Raw genomic sequence first — 18,691 nt, 5'->3', positions numbered from 1 at the left:
GAGGGGCAGAGCTTGCCCAAGGCCACACAGCAGGCCATGGCAGTGCTGAGGCTGGAGCTCAGGGCCATGGTCCTCGTTGCAGGGGGGCGGGCGCCGGCTGAGGGTGTCTCTGTACGGTTGGGTGGCAAGGCTGTGGATGTTCAGGGGCGGGAAGGAGGGGATCAAAGAACATAGAAAGATGGAGAAGGAGTAAGGGCACAGAGGCATGAGAGAGCAACAAAGACAGACAGAGAGACAGAGGCAGAGGGATAGAGAGATGGCCGGTCGGCCAGCCTCTAGCCTGTGGTGGGGATCCCCTGTCCACTGAGTTACCCCATCACACACCTCCCACGTCAGAGAACTCACTACCTCCTCAGCCGTGTGACCTGCTTCTGGCGTGGGGTCGGGGGGCGGGATGTATGGGCCGCCAGGGGCAGCTCCTGGGAGCTGGAAACTCTTTCCCGATGGGCTCAGAATCTACACAGAGAAGCCTCCTGCCTGGGGCAGCCCTATAGAGCTTTGGAATCTCATGATCACATAGCAGACAGGGCCTCCAGTTTCTCTCCAGTAGAGCACTGTAGCGGGAGCCTGCTCAGAGCAAGGGACTGGGCCTGTCAGGACAGGAGAGGGGGCCAGGGCTCCCCGGTTAGGAGTTGCAGACACTCGCGTGTACTAGGTACAAACACTTGAGTGTTCCCTCTTGCCACCCGCTTGTCCCCTCAGTCACCCATTCCATCGTGTCTGAGCCCTGTTCCTGGCCACACCTTCTTCTCCAGGGAGCAAGGGCAAGGGCTCACTCTCTCACTGAGCTTCTAGAAAGGTAGATGACAGGAGCCTCTTTTCTTGAAAACAGCTGGTGTGTGAGGGGCAGAGAACACAGGGGATCACAGGCCCCCACAGGATGTCTCAGACCATTGATGTCAGCCCCACAGACCAGTGTGGCCGTGGGGGCAGAGGGCAGGCAGGGCCTCTTCCTGCACCCCATCCAGAGTCCGGCGAGTGGGACAGAGGTCAGGGCAGGCTGCATGACATCAAAGAGGCTCACCACACTGGGCCTCGGATGGGTCCTGACCTGGCCTACCTGGTCTGTGACATGGGGATGCAGACACCCCCTTGCCCTCCTCATAGGCTACAGCCCACACGTGCTCGCATAGCCAAGTGAAAGTGAAGAGAGTGGTCTAGGAGCTTGACTACTTGGCTTTCTGTCCTGGCACTAGCATTTACAAGCTACGTGATTGTGGTCAAGTTGACCTGTGTGCGCGTCGGTTACTTCGTCTGCAAAGCAGAGATAGGGAAGAAGAGCTGTGAGAACGAGGGGGTTCAGCTTGTAAAGGCTCAGAACATTGCGCATCATAAATGCCCTGGCTGCGTTACCAGATTTATCTGGAGGCGGGCCCACCACGGGCAGCCCGTGTCAGTCCTGGTAGGAGCCGGGCAAGAACCCGTCGACCATGGCCAACGTGTCGCCGGGGCTGAAGGGTCTGTGGTTTCAGAACCCAGGGGGGACTCTCCCCTCCCCACCCCTCAGGTCCCGGGGGCTGTCTTCTTTTGGGGAACTTGCAGCAGGCGCAGCGGGTGGAGACCCCAGCCCACTAACCCTTGAAGTATGGCGTATGTTACCATAGAGAAGGACATTTTTTCTCTTTAGTCTTCCCCCCTCCCCCCGCTCTTCTTCCTTTCCTTCCCCCTTGACTCCGCCATTTTCCCACAAGTACCCGGTAGATGTCAAATCCCATGCTCGGGGCTGACAAATCAGAGAGGAGCAGCCGTGGTCCTGGCCCAGGTAGGTGAGGGCAAGGGCAGGCACGGGCAGCGCATTTCAGCATAACCCAAGTGCGCAAGGAACAGGTGCTGTGGGACCGGAGGGGAGGAGTGGCGAGCTCAGCTTAGGAGCTCAGGCTCAGTGAGGCAGACACCACCGGGGCTGGGTCATGCAGGCTGTGTAGGAGCCCCCCAGAGCAGTGTGCCAGGAAGGGATGGAGGGGGGGACAGATGGTCAGTGTGGGGGAATGCAAGTGCAGAGACAAGGGAGGTGAAGGGTAAGGTGCATTCAGGAAGCACTGAGGCAGACAGTAATGGGAGAATAGGAGGTTGAAAAGGAGAGGAATTGGGGAAATGTGAACCTCATACTGGAGATACTTCTTGGTGGGGAGGGGCCAGGTCGCAGAGAGCTTTGTGTGACCTTGACCTTTGTCCTGGGAATAGTGGGGACACATTGGTGAGATTTAAAAGCAGGGGGATACGTGGTCATTTTGGTGGTTTATGGACCTCGCTTTGGCTGTGGGGGTGGGGGGGAGGGGACTGGGGCACAGCTGTAGGCAGCCGTGGTTCAGACAAGGGTGAGGAGGTCTGGCCTGGGGTGCCGCAATGGCGGTGGGGAGAAGTGAAGGAATGGTTGGTCTGGGCGATTGAGGGAGTGAGAGAAAGGAGGCCCTCAGTGTGAACCCCAGATTCTAGCTCATTCTGGCTGGCCAGGGCTGTCTGGATCCCACTTGGAATGAGGCCTCTCCAGTCACTGGATCCCTGCCTAAGTACCCCCGCCCACCCCCCAAATCTGCACAAGCTTTTGCATGGAAAATGGGCCCATTCCAGTTCCTCCACACCACTGTGTCTGGGCTTGGACCTCCCAGCAGAGTGATTTCCCTCAGTGGTCCCTGGTGGGGGTGGGGGAAGCCATCAGCACTCAGAGACACCATCCCGCTGAATTTATAATGTCTTTTATTAATATATTATGCTACAAAAATATTTTTGGCAAAATAACATTAATAGCATCTTTCTTTGTCTTCTATATTCTTAAGGAATCTTCATGATATTTCACAGAGGTGAAGGGAAGAGGTGGTTAAAAGAACAACATCACCAATACCTTTCAAATACATTAAGATCTGAAGCTTGTGTCACAAAATGAGTCAGCTGGGGGACCTTCTGCAATCTCTTTGAGGCCCAGGAATGGGGCAAGAGTTCCAGCTGCCCCTGCTCTGGCCTAGAACCTCCCTTGGCCAAGAGTTAGCCCCTGCTGCCCCAGCCCCTGGGGCCCAAGACGTCTCAGAGCCTCCCTGGAAATGTCTTAGATTCAGGTCCCATCCAAAGTCCACTTTCCCTGAAGCAGGTCTGGGAGGGAGCAACCTTTAAGGCATGCTCCTCTGTCACCCTGGCCTGTCTGCGACATGCTCCCGACCCCAAGGCGGTCTGTGGGGCCTGGGAGGAAAGCTGAGCACAGAGCCTGAGGAGAGGTGGTACCTCACCTTCACGGAGCCCTGAGATTGCACACAGCATTCCTCCAGGCCCCAGAACGGCCCGGGCAGGAAACAAGGTCTCCATTTAATCAGAAAGGAGCAGGGGCTTGCCCAAGGTCACCCAGCAAGGTGAAGGAGTATCCAGAGCACCTCTGGAGAGGAAGAGCCAACATTTGGAGAAAGGATGGGGAGGTCTGAGGGTGTGCCCATACTCCCAGGAAAGGGCCAAGTAGGGGGTCGATCAGTCCTCGTGACCCCTCTCTTCCATCCCCCATGGTCGGGGGCAGGGAGGGAAGGAGCTCTGGCTGGGGTCAGGGGCCCTGGGTTCCAGTCCAGCCCTCCCCCACCACCCAGAAGTCTCCCTGCCTCAGGGTAGCCGGCAAGCCTGCCAATTTACTTCAGGCCTGGCTGGGCTCTTGAAGAACAGGGGTGTGAGGCTGGATGGATTCCTGAACCTTACTGGTGTAGACGGCCAGCCTGGGTGATGTTTTTGGCTGCTTAGATGAATTTTTGGAAAAATAACAATGTTCAAAGAACCTGAGCATTACAGAGCCAGGAGGGACCCTCAATGTCATCCACACCAATCCCTTGCCAAGACTTCAGCTCTCATACCACATCTCCAGCTGGCGGGCCTATGCCCTGCTCACACCTCTGCTGACAGCAAACTCACCACCTGCAGGGGACAGCTTTGGCTTTGTAGAGATTATTCCACTGCCAGAGCTGAGGTCTTTGTCTCTCCTTGCCTCTCTTCATTCCTTCCTTCCTCCTTTCCTCTCTACACATCTACTGAGTGCCATCTTTGTGTCAGATGAGGATCCAAAGACGAATTTACATGACCCCTGCCATCAAGGAGCTCATGGCCCGGTAGGAGACCAGATACACTATTATAGTCTCAACAGTGATCAGTGGGTGTTGTGACAGATGCTAAAAAAGCAAAAGAACATCACAGGGGGCTTCCTGGAGGAAGTGCTATCTGAGTTAATCCTCAAAAAATGAGGACTTGGGGAAAGAGAAGGGAGTTTCCAGACCCAGGGAGTGGCACATGTGGAACAACCTGTCTATTCTAGAAATGACAAATAGGATTTAGTCTGGCCAGGCACAGAGTAGGAGAGATGGGTGACATGGCTGGCAAAGTCAGCAGGGCCTGATCATGGAGGGTCTGGAAGGCCAGGCCGAGGACTCCTGCTCTTATCCCACAGTCGCTGGAACAGTATCATGAGCCCCAGTTCGTTCTCGCCACATGGGACACCATCAGAGTGGCAGTTCCCAGGTGGAGCCTCTCTTGTCTTTCGTGGTGGTTTTCTTAAACGGGCCTTTTGGTGGAGGACCATTCTTTGGGATCCATTGTAACAAGGGCACTGGGCTGGAGACTGGGCAGGTGGAACTGGGGTCCCGAGCCCTGAAGCTTGCCCGGGCCTAGCTAGGGTGAGGCAGGAGATGGCAGAGCATTGTGTATGAGAAAAATCAGCTTGTGGTTATTTGGTGCAAAAGCAAATTTGCCAGTCAGTGCAAGTTTCCGTGCTTCATCCACTCCGGGTCTTTGCATCTCAGCTGGAGGGGCCCGTGGTGGCCCTTTGCAGCTCCCTGCAGCCTAACATCTCCACTGTCCCTGCCTTCACCTGGCTGCTGGTGCGTCAGAACAGCCTGGAGGAGTACTGGAAGGACGTGGCCATGCTGGCAGCTTCCAGAATGCCCCTGGGCCATTCGGTCAGTTTTCCTGAGACGGGAATCGAGGACCACCACTGACATGCTGCCTAACCTCGGGCAGGTCACTTAGCCTGCTGGGTCTCAGTCCTTCCATCTTCTCTGCCACCTGAAGGTCAACCATGAAAGCCCTAAGAAATGTACACGGGGCTCTCAGAGCAACAGGGGCTTTTTATGAGGACAGGCACATAGAACATGCTGGAAAAATGTCAGCAGTGGTGGATAGATATCCAAAGTGTGTAAGTGGCTACGGATGGCATGGTGGTTCCCTGGCTCGGGATGAGAGAATTCAGTGTCCCAGCTGTGCAGATTTCCACAGACATGCCTCAGGTCTTCTGGGATGTAAGTTTGTTTCCCACCCCGGCCGGTGGGTGGGCTGCAGGGATCCGTGAGCTCAGGCTGTAGACGTCCGATCGACATCGGCTCCGGCTGTCCCGTTGGCACTGGCCTACCTAATCAGCCGGCCCGCCCCTCTGCCGCCATCCATCTTTCTTTAGACACTTGAGCGCTTGCTGGAGGGAACGTTTGGAATCTCCTAATCTCTCCAGAGGATGGATCTGGGGAAGACTAGGGCTGAATCTGTCTGTGGTCAGGGGCCTGGGTAGGATAACCTCTAAAGTTCCTTTTAGGAACCTACGACTGGGCTGCTTGCTCCACCTTGATGATGAGGGGCTCCTCTGGGCCAGGAAAGGTGCACAGAGGAGGTCTTAGCACCTCGCCGGGCGCCGCGCACGCACGCTCGACTGTCACACGGTGGGTTGATTCACCTCTCTGGGTTCGTGCCCGCCACAGAACTGGGCATGCAGTCAGGTACCTGGACTGTTCGCTCAAATGTCTCATCTTTAATTCACCTCAAGCTTCGGCTGAGTGCATCTCATGCCACACACTGCACTGAACTGAGGGAAATCTGGCTTCTAATTCCTTGACACTTATCTACAGAGTGCTCCACGCCATCTGTTTGATGTCCAACAGGCCTTCCGAGCCTGCTTTAGAAGTCAGCGAAGCCCCTTCCCACTCAGAAATAGGAAGTCACATTTCTGCCAAAGATAAACGGGCTCCAGCCCTGGTTGGGGTCAAGTTCAGTTTACAACGTGATGCCCATGGGGCTGGCTGGATCCTCTGAAGCAGATCTCAGGACTCCTGCCAGGTCTTAAGCTCAAACATGTCCATCCAGGGCCGAGATGAAAAGAAGTTAGCTGCTGGCCAAGATGCTCACGGGACCTCTGGCCATCCAGAGCTGTCCAAAATTCTGTCTCAGAAGGGAGACAGCTGCCAGGCTGGGCACAATGGCATTGGGGCTAATCAGCCAGTACCAGGCCTGCCAGGGAAACCCGGGGTGTGGAGCACTGGGCTGGGGGTCAGCAGACCGGCCAGCTGTGCAGCCTTGGGGAAGTGCTTCTCCTCTCTGGGCCTCATGATTATTATTGCCGTTCTTATCTGTCAAATGAGGGGCCCTTTCTACTCATGGGTTCCAAAACTCTGTAACTGATCAGCCACCAGCCCAGTGGGGATTTAGGGCTAGGAGGCAGCCAACCTCGGTCCTCTGCTATCTCAGCTACCACCCTGGAGGCAGAGGAGTGAGGTCAGTTTCCCTAAGTCTCAGTTGCCTGCCTGCCCAGATTCCCCCACCCACCAGCCTCTGATTTGATAGGAAAGCCTCTCACTGGCTCCAAGATAAGACAAGCTGGGGCATGGGACACGTGGTCCACACTGTTGCCAGAGCCCTTCGTTCAGAGGGGCCAACATGAGTGACTGTGGCCAATAGGTCTCTTTGGTTGGAGCAAGGAGCTTGTACTGGCCCATCTGGGTGAGATCTGCCTTCCTCGGAGCTTCCCTGTGCAGCAAGAACATGGCAAAATATGGTTCAGGGGACAAGCATCGCTTCTGAATCATACTGATTGGGGGTCATGTCCCAGCCAGGTGACCTTAGGCAAGTCCATTTATCCATTTGGTGGGCTCAGTTTCCTCATCTGTGAAATGCGGACAATCACATCTCACAGAACTGGCATGAGGATCAGTGATAAAGTGAGTGTGCAAAATGCCTGCCACACTGCAGGCTTTGGACAAATGGTGGCTTACATTAGGATTATTATTACCATGCGACTCCTAGAGCCTCAGTCCCTAAAATTGCCTTTTTGTGCCCATGCCTGTCCTTTGGCCCAGCTCACTCTGTTTGGCCGTGCCTTCAACAGGCTCTTCTATAAGCCAGGCTTATAGAAGATTAATGAAACCAGAACAGAGAGGTCCGGATTCACACCCCGGCTCTCCCACTTGCTGCATGACCTTGGGCAACCACCTTCTTCTCTTTGGATCTCAACTTAACCATTTGTCACAGAGGGCTGGGGGATGACCCCCGTCAGCACCACCATCCCTCCCCCACCCCCGTGCTTTGGTCCAAACACTTACCAAGAGCTCTGGAAGGCCAGTTCACAGACACTCAGGGCTTTCAAAATAGCAGCATTCTTTCCTAAAGTATCTTCCCACCCTAGGATGCATCCAGGGGAGGGAAGGATCGTCAGCGTTCACATCTCTGGCTCCCAGATCCAGCTTCACAAAAGCTAAGCCTGTCTGCCTGCCCCTCTCTCTGAGATCCCCATGGTGGGAGAAGCCAAACCCAGACACTGGAGGCTTCTGCGGGTCTAGGAGCAAGCCAGTTCAAAGCCACGGTCTGCCTGAGGTTTGCAGACATCCTGGCAGCCTGGGTTCACTTCCTGGGTTGGCACTGGGGCTACTTAAAGGGTTAACATAGGCCACATAAAAATAGTTTTATCGGTAGAATAAATACATTTTTCTTTTTTAATATGGACACATATTTTACAAAAGAGCCCCATAGCACTATGGGAAATTAAGATCCTTCTACAAAAAAGAAGATGTAACTTGGGTACAATAAAGCTCTAGTGTTCTAACGGATCCCGTCTGGACTGCCCGTGAGGTGTCAGGCACCCTGGACGTGGGGGCAGGGGCAGTGGGGTGTAGCCACAGACCCTCCTGTGGTTTCTCTGGCTTCTCTGCACTGGTGGCCCAAGTCAGGAGGGCCCAAGGGCGTGCCGCAGGAGGGGGGCAGCAACACTGGCCAGGATGGCGGGGAGGAGGCCCAGAGTGGGCTGTGGGCGACAGGGCGCAGAGCTGCTGGTGGGGCCAGGCTCTTCCCGCTGCTGAAGCCGCTCTGAGGGCTGCAAGGGGGGCCCTGCTGTCCCGGAGCTGTGCGTAGGCTGCAGGGGCGGCGGGGGCGGTGAGGCGGCCGTGCTGGAGGGAGAGAGAGAGCAGGAGAACCGTGGGGTGACCGCTCAGTAGCCTCGTCCTGGGCTGTGGCCTGGGGTTCTCGGCCACTTTAGGGAATCTCTTTTCTTATAAATGGAGAAGGAGACGAGGGGTTGCGCAGGCAAGTGAGCGGCCCAGATCCACACAGCCGGCTGGCTGCGCTCCCGAGGCTGCAGGCCTCAAGTGTGACCGCTCGACACAGGTCCCAGGGCAGAAAGGATGAAAGTGCCACGGAGGAGCTGGGTCTGGGGTCACGCTGGGGCAGTCAGCCTCCAGGCCTGTGAGCGCAGGCGCCCTCCTGCCACCGTCCCCACCCAGCCCGAAATCGACGGGAAGCCAACCACACAGGCCACCCCATCATCTCCCGGCCCTCCCGATCACAGCTCCCAGGTCCTGAGGGTCCCTCTGGCCTCAAAACCCACCTTCACAGTGGGTCTCATCACCCCCTACCCCCAGATGAGAGGGCCGGGGCTCGGGGAGGCTACATGGCACCAGGTCCCGGGAGAAGCAGGGACAGACCCGGGGCAGCCCTGGGTCAGCCGCCCTCTACACAAGCCCAGGGAGGTTGAGGGAAACCTGTGATCCTTCATGAACTCATAAGAAGAGAATCTTCTTATGAGTTCATGAGAACTCATGATCGTTGAGTGAGATCGTTGAGTGAGATCGTTGGCTCAAGAGAACCTATGAAAGAGAGAGGCAGGGAGAGAAGGAGGGCGGAAGAGACGGAGAAATAGGGAGATTGAGTGCGGAACGAGCCTGCTGGCTGAGGCCAGCGCCTGGTGCCGTGGGGAAGGGCAGGGGAGGACAGGGGCCAGGTGGGGGGCAGGACCAGGAAAGCGGCTCAAGTCCTGGAAGGAGAGAGAGAGAGCACATGGTCAACAAAGAGAGGGCCAGGGACAGAGGAGGAGAGGGGACAAGGACAGACAAGGACACAGGCATAACCCAGAGCCATAGGGGTAGAAGGCTCCAGGATGAAGAAAGAGTTGGAGCCCCAGGGGCGCTGGGCCCCACCTGCTCTCGTGGAGCCCTGGGTCGGGGAAGCAGGCGGAGATGCAGACAGAGGACCTGACAAGTCCCTTCACAGCAGGGGTGCAAGGGTGGGAGGGGAAGCCGGGCAGGGGGCACCAAAGAGGGGTCCGTCTAGGGCAGGGCCAGGAAGTCCTCCGGGAAGAGGTGACACAGCAGTTGGCCTGAAGACGGAGTCTACCTTGCACGTGGCTGAGGGTGCCCCTGGTGGCCAGAGAAATACTTACCCCCAGCCTGTGGCAGCTCTGGGCCAGCACCTAGTGTATACCTCATGGCAACACTATGAGGCAGGTCCGACTCTTATCCCCATTTTACTTAGGAAGAAACTGAGGCAGGAAGAGGTTAAGTAACTTGCTCCAGGACTCACAAGAAGGCTGGGATCTGAACCAGGCACACAGTAGGTGCTCGCTAACAGTTGATGCACGGGCAGGAAGCTTGCCCTTCCCTGGGTGTCTGCGGTGTGAGCAGCCTCCTCCATATGGGACGCTGCCCCGTTTTCCAGTGCTTACTGCCCCTCCCCAGGAGGCTGCTCACTCGCTGGGTCCTCAGGGAGTCTCCTGCTCTACCTTGGCCTGCCCTTCCATGGGCTCGGCACAGGGTCCCAACAATTGGCCATAATCACTGTGAGCTCTATGATCATCACCACCAAGATCCAGCCCCACTGCCATGCCGGCCAGATGCCTCTCACACAGCCTGGCTCAGTCTCAGCCTGGGTGGGTGTACAGGGGAGCCCAGGGGAGCCCAGGGTCACCACGTACACCCCTGCCTCCGAGTGGGCTGGGACCTCTGCTCTGGGAGTGGGTGTCCACATGTCCTCAGTCAAGAAGGTCCTCGCTCCTGGCCTGTCCCTCGTTCTCTATTCCTGGTCATGCTCCAGCCACAAGAACCTGCCACTTCCTCACATGAGGTTCTTCTCAGCCTGGCATCTACAGTTGTCATGTACTATGTTCCTCTGTCTTTAGAAACTCCTAGAGGGGCTATCAGGAGAGGAGGGAGCAACAGCATGTCATGCACCACGGACAGAGGGAAGATGCTCCTGGATAGAGAGTGTGCCTATGGAACAGAAGCGGGGTAGACCAGGAGGCTTTGACTGTCCCCGACGACACACAGTATCTGGCAGATGATGCCCCAGCCTGTAGCTGCCGGCCGAGCACCGAGACCCCTCATGCAGTCGGGGCTGGCCGACTTCACCTTCCCTGCTTCTGCCAGCACGCGTCACCCTGTCCAGTCACACTGACTCCTGCTGCCATTTCCCACCCACGTCTGAAGGCCTGGCTCAATGTCCCCTCTCTTGGAGGCCTCTCTGGTGCGTTCTCCTTCCCCTTAGGCCTCCGGGGAGAGTTAAGTTTCCCAAGGAACCTTGTATGTACCTTACTGATGCTGCCGGGTCCTACACAGGTACCTATTTCTGCAGAGGAGGCCTGAACGGGCTCCTGAGTGGGAAGTGCTTCGAGCAGCGCCCCGCGCACTGGAAACACGACACGGCTTCGTGTTTAGCATCATCGTTCGAATGTTTCTGTGTGTAGCTCTCCCGCTAACAGCGTCCTCCATTTGTGAAGCGCTTCCTAGGAGCCCGCAGAAACTGCGATGCTGTACACGTGTCCCCTCATTATCCCCATTTCCAGGATGAAGGGCCAGCCTGCAGGGGATCGGGATGCAGAGACGCACCCGTCGGAGGGCACAGGGGTCAGCGTGGCGCTTCCTGCTGAGACCTGGAGGAACTGTGTGTGGAGGCTCGCCGGAGTGGGAGGTGAGGCCCATGTGGCCTCGGTCCCGGGAGGGTCATGCCTGTGCCCAAGCCACCACCTGAGCCCCTTCTCTCCCTTTCTCTAATGAAGAGAAACTCCACACGCTACACAAAGGGTCCACGACGGTCCCTTCCTAGTGCCTGCCCTGTCCTTTCAGCCTGAGCAGCCAGGAGGCTAGGAGGCCCAGCCTGAAGAGAGGAGGCTCTGTGCCACTTGGGGTGCCCAGAGAGGGGCCCAGACTGGCTGCAGCCAGCCCTGCCATCAGAGGGGAGATCAAGTAGGAGTTATGAAAATTATGTCTCGCAAGGCGCCCAAAGGCATTTGCTTTCACACTTTGAAAACCGAAGATGCACATTCCCCCTTGGAGCCTGAGCAGGAGTTTTATTGCTTGGAAAGAGTCCCAGGGAAATGGGGTGGGAGGTGGAAAGCCCCTCCAAATGCCCCGCCTCCCAGGCCCACTCTGCTCACAAAGCTCAGTCCCCTGGTCCAGATCCCCCTCCCCCACGCCCCCAGGCCCATAGAGGGGGAAACTGTCTCCTGGCAAAGTGGCCTCGAAGCCAAACCAAACACACTGAGTGTTCCCAGGCTCCGCAGATGGCTGGCACCAAGGGGCCGAGTCTGCTCTGAGCCGAGGTGGCCCCTCGCCTGGGGAAGGGCCCCACTGCTTGGCTGAAAGGCTGAAGCCCCGTTCTAGAATGCCTTTTGTCCCTGTTTGCCGTGTGACTTGGGGCAAGTCCTGTCCTCTAGGCCTCAGTTTCCCTATGTGTACCATGAAAGAGCAGGAACAGACCCATGCATTTTAAAATGTTTTCTAGCAGCCGAAGCCAGAAGGGAGATCTCAGGCAGAAGCTCAAGGTGTAAAGCACAGAGAAGGAGGGCTGCCACTCTGGGCACCCCAAGTGGCACAGAGCCTCCTCTCTTGAGCCCGGGCCTTGGAAGATGGCGGCTTTCTTCCCAATGCAAAGGGCTGCTGGCTGTGCCCTGGGTGACCTCCTCCGAGGCTTCCGGGGAGACAGAGTGGAGATGGGGCTTGGGCGTGCAGGGCCCTGCTGACAGGCGGTCCTGCTGCCTGGGGGTGCAGCTCTTGATGTGGCCCGGCTGGAGGAGACCCCGCTGCCAGTCTGGTCTGGCCTCAGCCTCTCCGAGCCAAGCGGGCTTTGCCCACAGCCCGATGTCCCAATGTCAAAGGCCCATGCCCGCCTCCACACCTTTGGCCTCATGGCCTTCTCTGCTGGCAATGCTCTCATCCTCCCCATGGCCCTGGCTGACCGATTCCTTTGCAGGCACAGGAACACTGACTGGGGCTCCAGGGCTCCTTCGGCCACACCGTGTTGGGGAGCTGTCCCTGCCTGGCCGTGGCCTGAGACTTTCCCTGCTCTTGTCCCCACCAGTGGGTGGCCAGTGTGCTCCTGTTAAGCAGGGGGGCGTGGGCGGCACCCACCCAGTGGCTCACCGAGGGCTTGAAGCCTAAGAGGCGCTAAGGGCCCACGAGCAGCTCCTGCCGGGGTGGAGAGAGCGGAATCTGAGGCCAGACCGCGAGTCCCTCCAGCGGCGCTCTGGCACTGGCTTACTGCTTAATAAGCATCCCCTCGTTTCCTCTCTAATCCTCAAAGCGAGCACAGGGAAGGGCTGGGCTCTGAAGCCCATTCTGCCTGCATTTGTCTGTGCTTTTATTCACGGAATGATCCAGTTTCTCCTTTCTCATGGGGTATCTTCTACCTCTAATCCCATGGCATTCTAGCCTCACACAGAGATGCTGACCACGCTGGACCCTCCCAGGAGAAGGTCTGGCTTTACTGAGAGAAACTGGAGCTGGGGAGCTTGGGGCAGGATAGGTGGGCCAGCCAGAGGTATGCAGAGCCCTCCCAGGGGCCTAGGGGTTGGAACACTGTGTCTTTTCCCCTTCGAGGGGGCCCTGGCCACCTGCTCAAACCTCAGGGAAACCTAGGCCCAGAAGGACAATGACACATCGTGTGTGTGAGTGTGTGTCCCGCATGGTGCACCCACAAGGCCCTGGGTCCGTCCACACCGATGCGCACCTGTGCCTTGCTTCTGGCCACACCCAGCACTTGGAAGGAGCTCTCTTCCCTGCCCCTGCCTCCTTGTGACTGTCCTTCTGTCCTGATGGCCCGGCACTCTGCTCCCTTGATTATGCACCCCTCCACCCCCATCGCGCGCACACAGACCCCAGCCGTGGACGGGGAGAGCAGCAGAGCTGGCATGACCTTCGGAGGCCAGTCAAGGCCCTAACTGCCCAAAAAGAGAGACCGAGGATTGTCACGAGTCCCATATGGCACACAGCCAGTGGGAGCGAGCCCTGCCCTGCTGCCCGCCTCCTGGCCCTCTGATGTGGGGGTTCCCTGGGAGTTCCATGCTTAAGGCACAGCCGTCTGTGGATACACGCTTGGCCCTTTCCGGGGGTCCTCGTAAATCACCCTGCCAAGGGCTGTGGCTTCCCTAAACTTCCTCTGGGGTGTTTCCGTCTCAGGGAATGAGGGGCGAGGGGAGGGTCAGCAAACCCCCAGCGAGGCCCCTGGTGGCCAGAGAAGTCCGACCCCAATCTGATGCCCAGGGTCCCCAGGCCTTGAAACACAAGTGAGGAATTGCAGCCCGTGTGAGTGAGGGGACTCCTGCAGGGGCTGTGGGGTGTGGGGGAGGAGAGAGGGGACACAGCCAGTGAGGAGGGAGGAGACACTTTGAGGTGACGGCAGGAGGGGCATTTGCGTGGACACGGGCGAATGTGACCCTCAGTGTTAGACAGACCCGGGTGTGGGCTCTGACTCTGCAGCTCACTTGCTGTGTGGTCTTGGACGAGTTACCTGACCTCGCTGGGTCTCAGTTTCCTTGTTTGTCAAACAAAGCTTACTTCTCAGACTCCTGACAGGACCTGAGGCATGAGGACATAGGAGCCTGCCACGGTGCCGGGCACAGAGCGGGAGCTCGGCCGATGTCCCCTCGCGCCCACCCCCGGCAGAGAGAAAAGCAAGAACAAAGGTGGGAGGTGAGCCAGGCATGGCCCGCTGAGGGCGGCACGCAGCCTGGCCAGGACAGGGCCTGCAGGAAGGGGAGCCTCGGGCCGGAGGGGAGACCTCAGCTCTGTGTCCCTGGCGGTGGCAGGGAGCACCGAAAAATCTCAAGCTGCTGGGGGCAGTGTGCTTGGGCAAGGGGTGGTCACAGGTGGAGGAAGAGCTGGGAGAGGTGATGGATGGCTCTGGCAGGATTTGGGGGGAAGAAAACGAGAAAACTTGGAATGGAATCACAGCTCCAAGGAAAATGGTTTTGTTAGAGTGGCTACAAATGGGCCTTAGGTTCCCCCTCAGGTCCCTTAGGTTTCCGGTCCTCTGCTCCCCCTCAGAGGACCGGAAACTTGGAAACCCCAGGTGGGTGGGGTGAGTCCCCTGGGAGTGACAGAAGCTGCGCCCTCACCTAGGCCTCTCAAGGAGCTCAGGGCCTGCTTCCCTGAGAAGCATTGAGAACTCAAATGGGGTGCCCATCCGTGGAAACTTCCTTCTCCAACCCCACCAGATGGAAGAAAGCTAGGCAACCACAATTTACCCGTTAGGTTGGAGAAAGGGCTCCATCTTGCCAAAGAAAAGCTATTTTCTTCTCCTGAAACCAGGCTCTGTGTTTCAGAACTACGTGTTGTGAAAAGGAAACTGTTTGGAGTCGTTTGCCGGAATTTACCTTTCAGAAGCAGTTAGGGTTGGGGGTCTGTTGCTGGAGCTGACAGCCAGCTCCCTGGCCCCTCATGGGCTGGGCCCACCCCTGGCTGGGTCTCCTGGTTGCCCCAGCAGGTTGACGAGGGCCCTGAGTCACCCTCCCGACTGGAGCTTTCTATGGGCCCCCAACGCCTCTGTTGGCCCCGCTGCTCCCTGGGAGGCTGCAGGCCGTCCCCAGTGCTGAAGAAGTGGCTCTCTGACACAACTCCCTGCCCACGCTCCCGGGCCGGAGGGGGCAGCCATGCTGGGCATGTGAGCCAAACATGTCACAGCTAATACAGTGACCACGGTGCCTCTGCCTTTGGGGGGCCAGGCTGGCCAGGGCTCCAAACAAGTCCATGTCCCACTAACCCAAGTCAGATGCTTTGAAACCAAAGCCCAAAGGAGCAATGAGCTCCACTCCTATTTGCTGGAAGTCTTTGTAGAATAGTGCACCTCCCAGACTTTAGGAGAGTGGACTGGACTGTGTCAACGTTTTGTCATTGACTCAGAGACCTGGCTGCAGGAGGACCATGAAGTCGACAGGGCAGGAGGCAGCCCCTGACGGCTTGTGTGACCCTGGACAGACCCCCTGCCCCACAGCCTGTAAATGCAGAACTGGGTCCACGTTCCCCAAAGCTGCTGAGAAGACTCTTGAGTGCGCATTCAACCCAAGGGCAGACTCAACACTCAGCTCCCCAGGCCCATGTGGTGCAGGGTCAGATTTATGAGGTCTGTAGTGGGGCCTGGACATTTGTTTATTTACAGGTACCCCAGATGATTCTTTCTGGGGATGTGGAGGAAATCCCAGATGATGGTCTTTAGGGCTCAGGGGAGACTCCGAGTCTCCAAGGGCCCACTTCTGGGGCACGAGGTCCAGGGCTGGGCTACCATAGTGGGTAGGACTCTGACCTTCACTGACAGGGTGACACTGTTCTGGTGACACTGTTCACTACACACGGAAATTCCTACCCCAACGCGGAAGCTAGGGAGACTGTTCTGTACCTAGTCTGCAGGTGAAAGTTAGGAGATGGCATCCTGGTTACAGCAGGAGCTTTGGTGACAGGCTGAGAGGGATGGCAGGGGCACCCAGGCAGGGGACAGACAGGTATTGGCACAGCAGGATGATCTCTGCACCTGCCCATGCTCACCATTGTTCACCACAGATCCCCCATCCCCTGCCGAGATGGAGGATTAGCAGTAAGGGCAGTGGTCAGCCCCTGCCACCTCTTCTTGTAGAGTGAGACCCCCTGCACCCTCCCTGCCAGGGTGTCGTCCCCTCAGACCTTCCAGGGACAGGGAGCTCACAACCTTTCCAGGTAGCCAGCCTGCTCTACTCGCCCCTAGTGTCACCGTCTGGCTCGTGGGACAAAAGGAGCCCGCTGTGCACCCCAGGTGCCTCCAGGGAAGCTAAAGGCAAAGCAGACTTCTGTCCAGTGCACCTTAGGGAAGTTTCTATTCCCTTACCTTTAGAATGGAAAGAAGTGTACTTGCTCTCATTTTGAGAATAAAAATGAAAAATCAGATGTGAGCATGCTCTGTAAGCCCTGCTGGATGACCAGGAGGAGGCTTTGTGAAGGGGGGAGGGTCAAGCTATCCCAGAAGTTTCTGCTCAAGTACCCAGCTGGCCCACTTCCTCGGAGCAGGGCTCGTGCAGGAGAGAGGCCCCGGCCCGGGGCTGTGCGTGTGTGTGTGTGAGGCCGGCCGGGAGAGGTGGCCAGCCCCGGACGGGCCGGCCCTGCCGCCGCTCACCTGTCCTCGAGGCGGACCCACAGGTCATTGAACTGCCGTGGCCGCTGCTGCTTGTTCTGCCTCTTGTGCCACTTCTTCTGCCGCCCAAACTCCTCCAGCTGGCTGAGGCTGTCGGGGAGCAGGAGGTGTGGGGACAGGGCTGGGTCCTCCTCCTCAGGCGGCGCGGTGGGGGCGGCCGAGGGCGCTGCGGGGACGGCGGCGGCGGCGGCAGGGGTGGCTGGGGCCGGGCTCACCGAGGTCCCCTCGGCGGGGGGCGCAGGGCTCCGGGCGGCAGGGCTGGAAAGGGGCAAGAGCACGTGAGGCCCACGTGCGGGACTGTGTCACTCATGCGCAACAGCGAATGCCACCCAGCGGGAAGGCTGTCACCGCAGGAGGAAATGCTGGGTGCCCCTGCCACACCGGGCGAGGGTGTGTGCTGTGGAGAGATAGAGGGAGCTCTGCCTCCTTCTTTCATTGAGGGACTCCCTGCACCGGGCACTCTTCTAGGAATTGGGCAAAAGCAGTCTAAACTAGGTCCTTGTCCATTCTGAGCTCGCGCTCTGGAGCGGAAGATGGACAGTAAGGATGGCAGACGGTGGGAGCCCCGGAGGAGGGCAGGAGAGGGAGGGTGCGGGTGGAAGGTGCTAGGCATGCAAGGGGGTCTGGTCACTGCCGGGTGACATCAGAGCCCAGACTCGTGGGAGGGGAGGGCGTGAGCCATGGGCAGGTCTCTGGGGGCATATCTGACCTTCGTCAGGGTCTTTCATTCCACAAACTCTGGCTGAGGGACTTGGGGCAAGTGACTAACTGCTGTGTCTCATCCCACAGCCCGTGCTTCCGAGGGGCATCATAAGGATTTCATAAGTTAACATAGGCAAAGCCCTTAGAACACTGACTGGCTTATAGTTAGCAGCTGAAATGTTTTAGTAATGAACATTATTCCTTGAATATTATTAAGTATTAATGTGGTTGCTTGTGTCACTCATCCAACCACCCACCCGTGCATTCAACATCTACCTCCTGAACACCTTTCTGGGGAGGCGGGACAGTGTTCGGCAAGTTAGAGCTCCAGCTAGAGGTAGACAGACGTGGGGTCACACCCGGGCTCTGCAGCTCACAGGCTGTGTGACCAATGGCAGGTGCCACGGTCGTCTGGAGCTGCAGGGAGCTGTAAGATGGGAGTAGTCATACCACTTACTTCATAAGCTTGTCACGAGGCTGAATGAGATGAGGTCTTAACACAGTGCCTGGCACATAACAAGCATTTCTTTAATGTTGGCCTACCAGCAAAGGGACTTGGCCGTAGGAGGCACTAAAGCACTGATTAGGTGTGTGTTCGTGGAATTCACATTCCATACAGCACTCTATATACAGGTGTCTTGGCCCGGGAACATCCTCTGCTCGTCTCCCTTTTATTCTTTCCTCTCTGGCGCCCGAACGGACTTCCTCTGGAGGACCTCAGACCCTGGCGGAAGGCTGGAGGCGGCATGGGGACTATAAAGGTTCGGTGACACCTGAGGTGGCACAGAGCCTGTCCCCTTCCTCCTCTCCTGCATGCACGATGGGGTGAGGGGCTTCTCCCTCCTTGAAGGAGAGAAGGCCATCAGCTCAGCTTGCCGTCCCCAGCCCCCACAGCAACCCCAGATTCCCAGGGTCCAGGAGATGTTGCAGCTGCTAGGGAGATAATTCAAAACAGGCGGACAAAAAGATGGATCCAGGAAGCACCTGTGGCCGAGGATGGCTTTTATTGTTGGGGTCTCCTCAGCATCCCAGCCCCTCAGCGCCCCCCCCACCCCGGGACTTCATCGTGTGCTGGAGACTCAGCCTGAGAGCTCTCAGAGCGGGGCCAAGCAGGGAGGGGGAGAGACGGGGGACCTTCCTCTAATGCCTGGGCTCTGAGATGAATAGGAGCTGAGACAGCCCCACCGGCCTCTCTGCCCACCCTGCCTGGCCTGGGCAGACACAACGAGCTCCGAGATGAAGTCCTTGGGGCTGTGTAGGGGAGCGTGAGGAATGCCTTGTCCCCGAGGTTGCCTTGGGCCTCTCACTCCTCCAGCGTACACCTGTGCTGGCCCAGGGCAAACTGCTTCATGCTGCACTCAAAGGTGCAGGAGGAACAGTCTCATCAGGCTGACTCAGATGATCAGAAGAGGAAGGAGTCCAATGTGAGGGAGTTTTTAAGTTCTTCTAGAAGAGCCATGGAGACAGGGGTGAGCACTGGCCCAGAGCTAGGAGACCAGAGGCTCAAAGCTCTGGGCGAGGGGGCCTCATCTCTGCAGAGCAAGGAGCAAAGCCTCAGTCATTCCTGAGC

The 18,691-nt window shown here is 57.7% G+C and overlaps 1 protein-coding gene across 4 annotated transcripts in view; it reads right to left on the bottom strand.

Annotated features, from left to right (window-relative positions):
- Positions 1-2,657: 2,657 nt before the first annotated feature.
- The window catches only part of TRABD2B (TraB domain containing 2B), a 208,515-nt gene continuing 192,481 nt past the window's right edge, over positions 2,658-18,691 (bottom strand). For 2 of the 4 annotated variants that reach the window (XM_064589177.1, XM_054512871.2), the window contains 2 exons: positions 16,402-16,677; positions 2,658-8,162 (listed from right to left, as the gene is read on the bottom strand). In XM_064589177.1, coding sequence (XP_064445247.1) covers positions 7,943-8,162; positions 16,402-16,677 — 496 coding nt within the window. In that variant the 3' untranslated portion in view covers positions 2,658-7,942. The other 2 variants (XM_064589178.1, XM_064589179.1) reach the window with 2 other exon arrangements.

The sequence above is a fragment of the Mirounga angustirostris genome, unplaced genomic scaffold (genome assembly GCF_029215605.1).
Source record: "Mirounga angustirostris isolate CCGP_5_RB_7025 unplaced genomic scaffold, mMirAng1.0.hap1 SCAF_4, whole genome shotgun sequence".
In the NCBI taxonomy this organism is placed as follows: domain Eukaryota; kingdom Metazoa; phylum Chordata; class Mammalia; order Carnivora; family Phocidae; genus Mirounga; species Mirounga angustirostris.
Note: the sequence above shows the minus strand (reverse complement) of the source record. Positions and strands in the feature narration are given on the sequence as shown.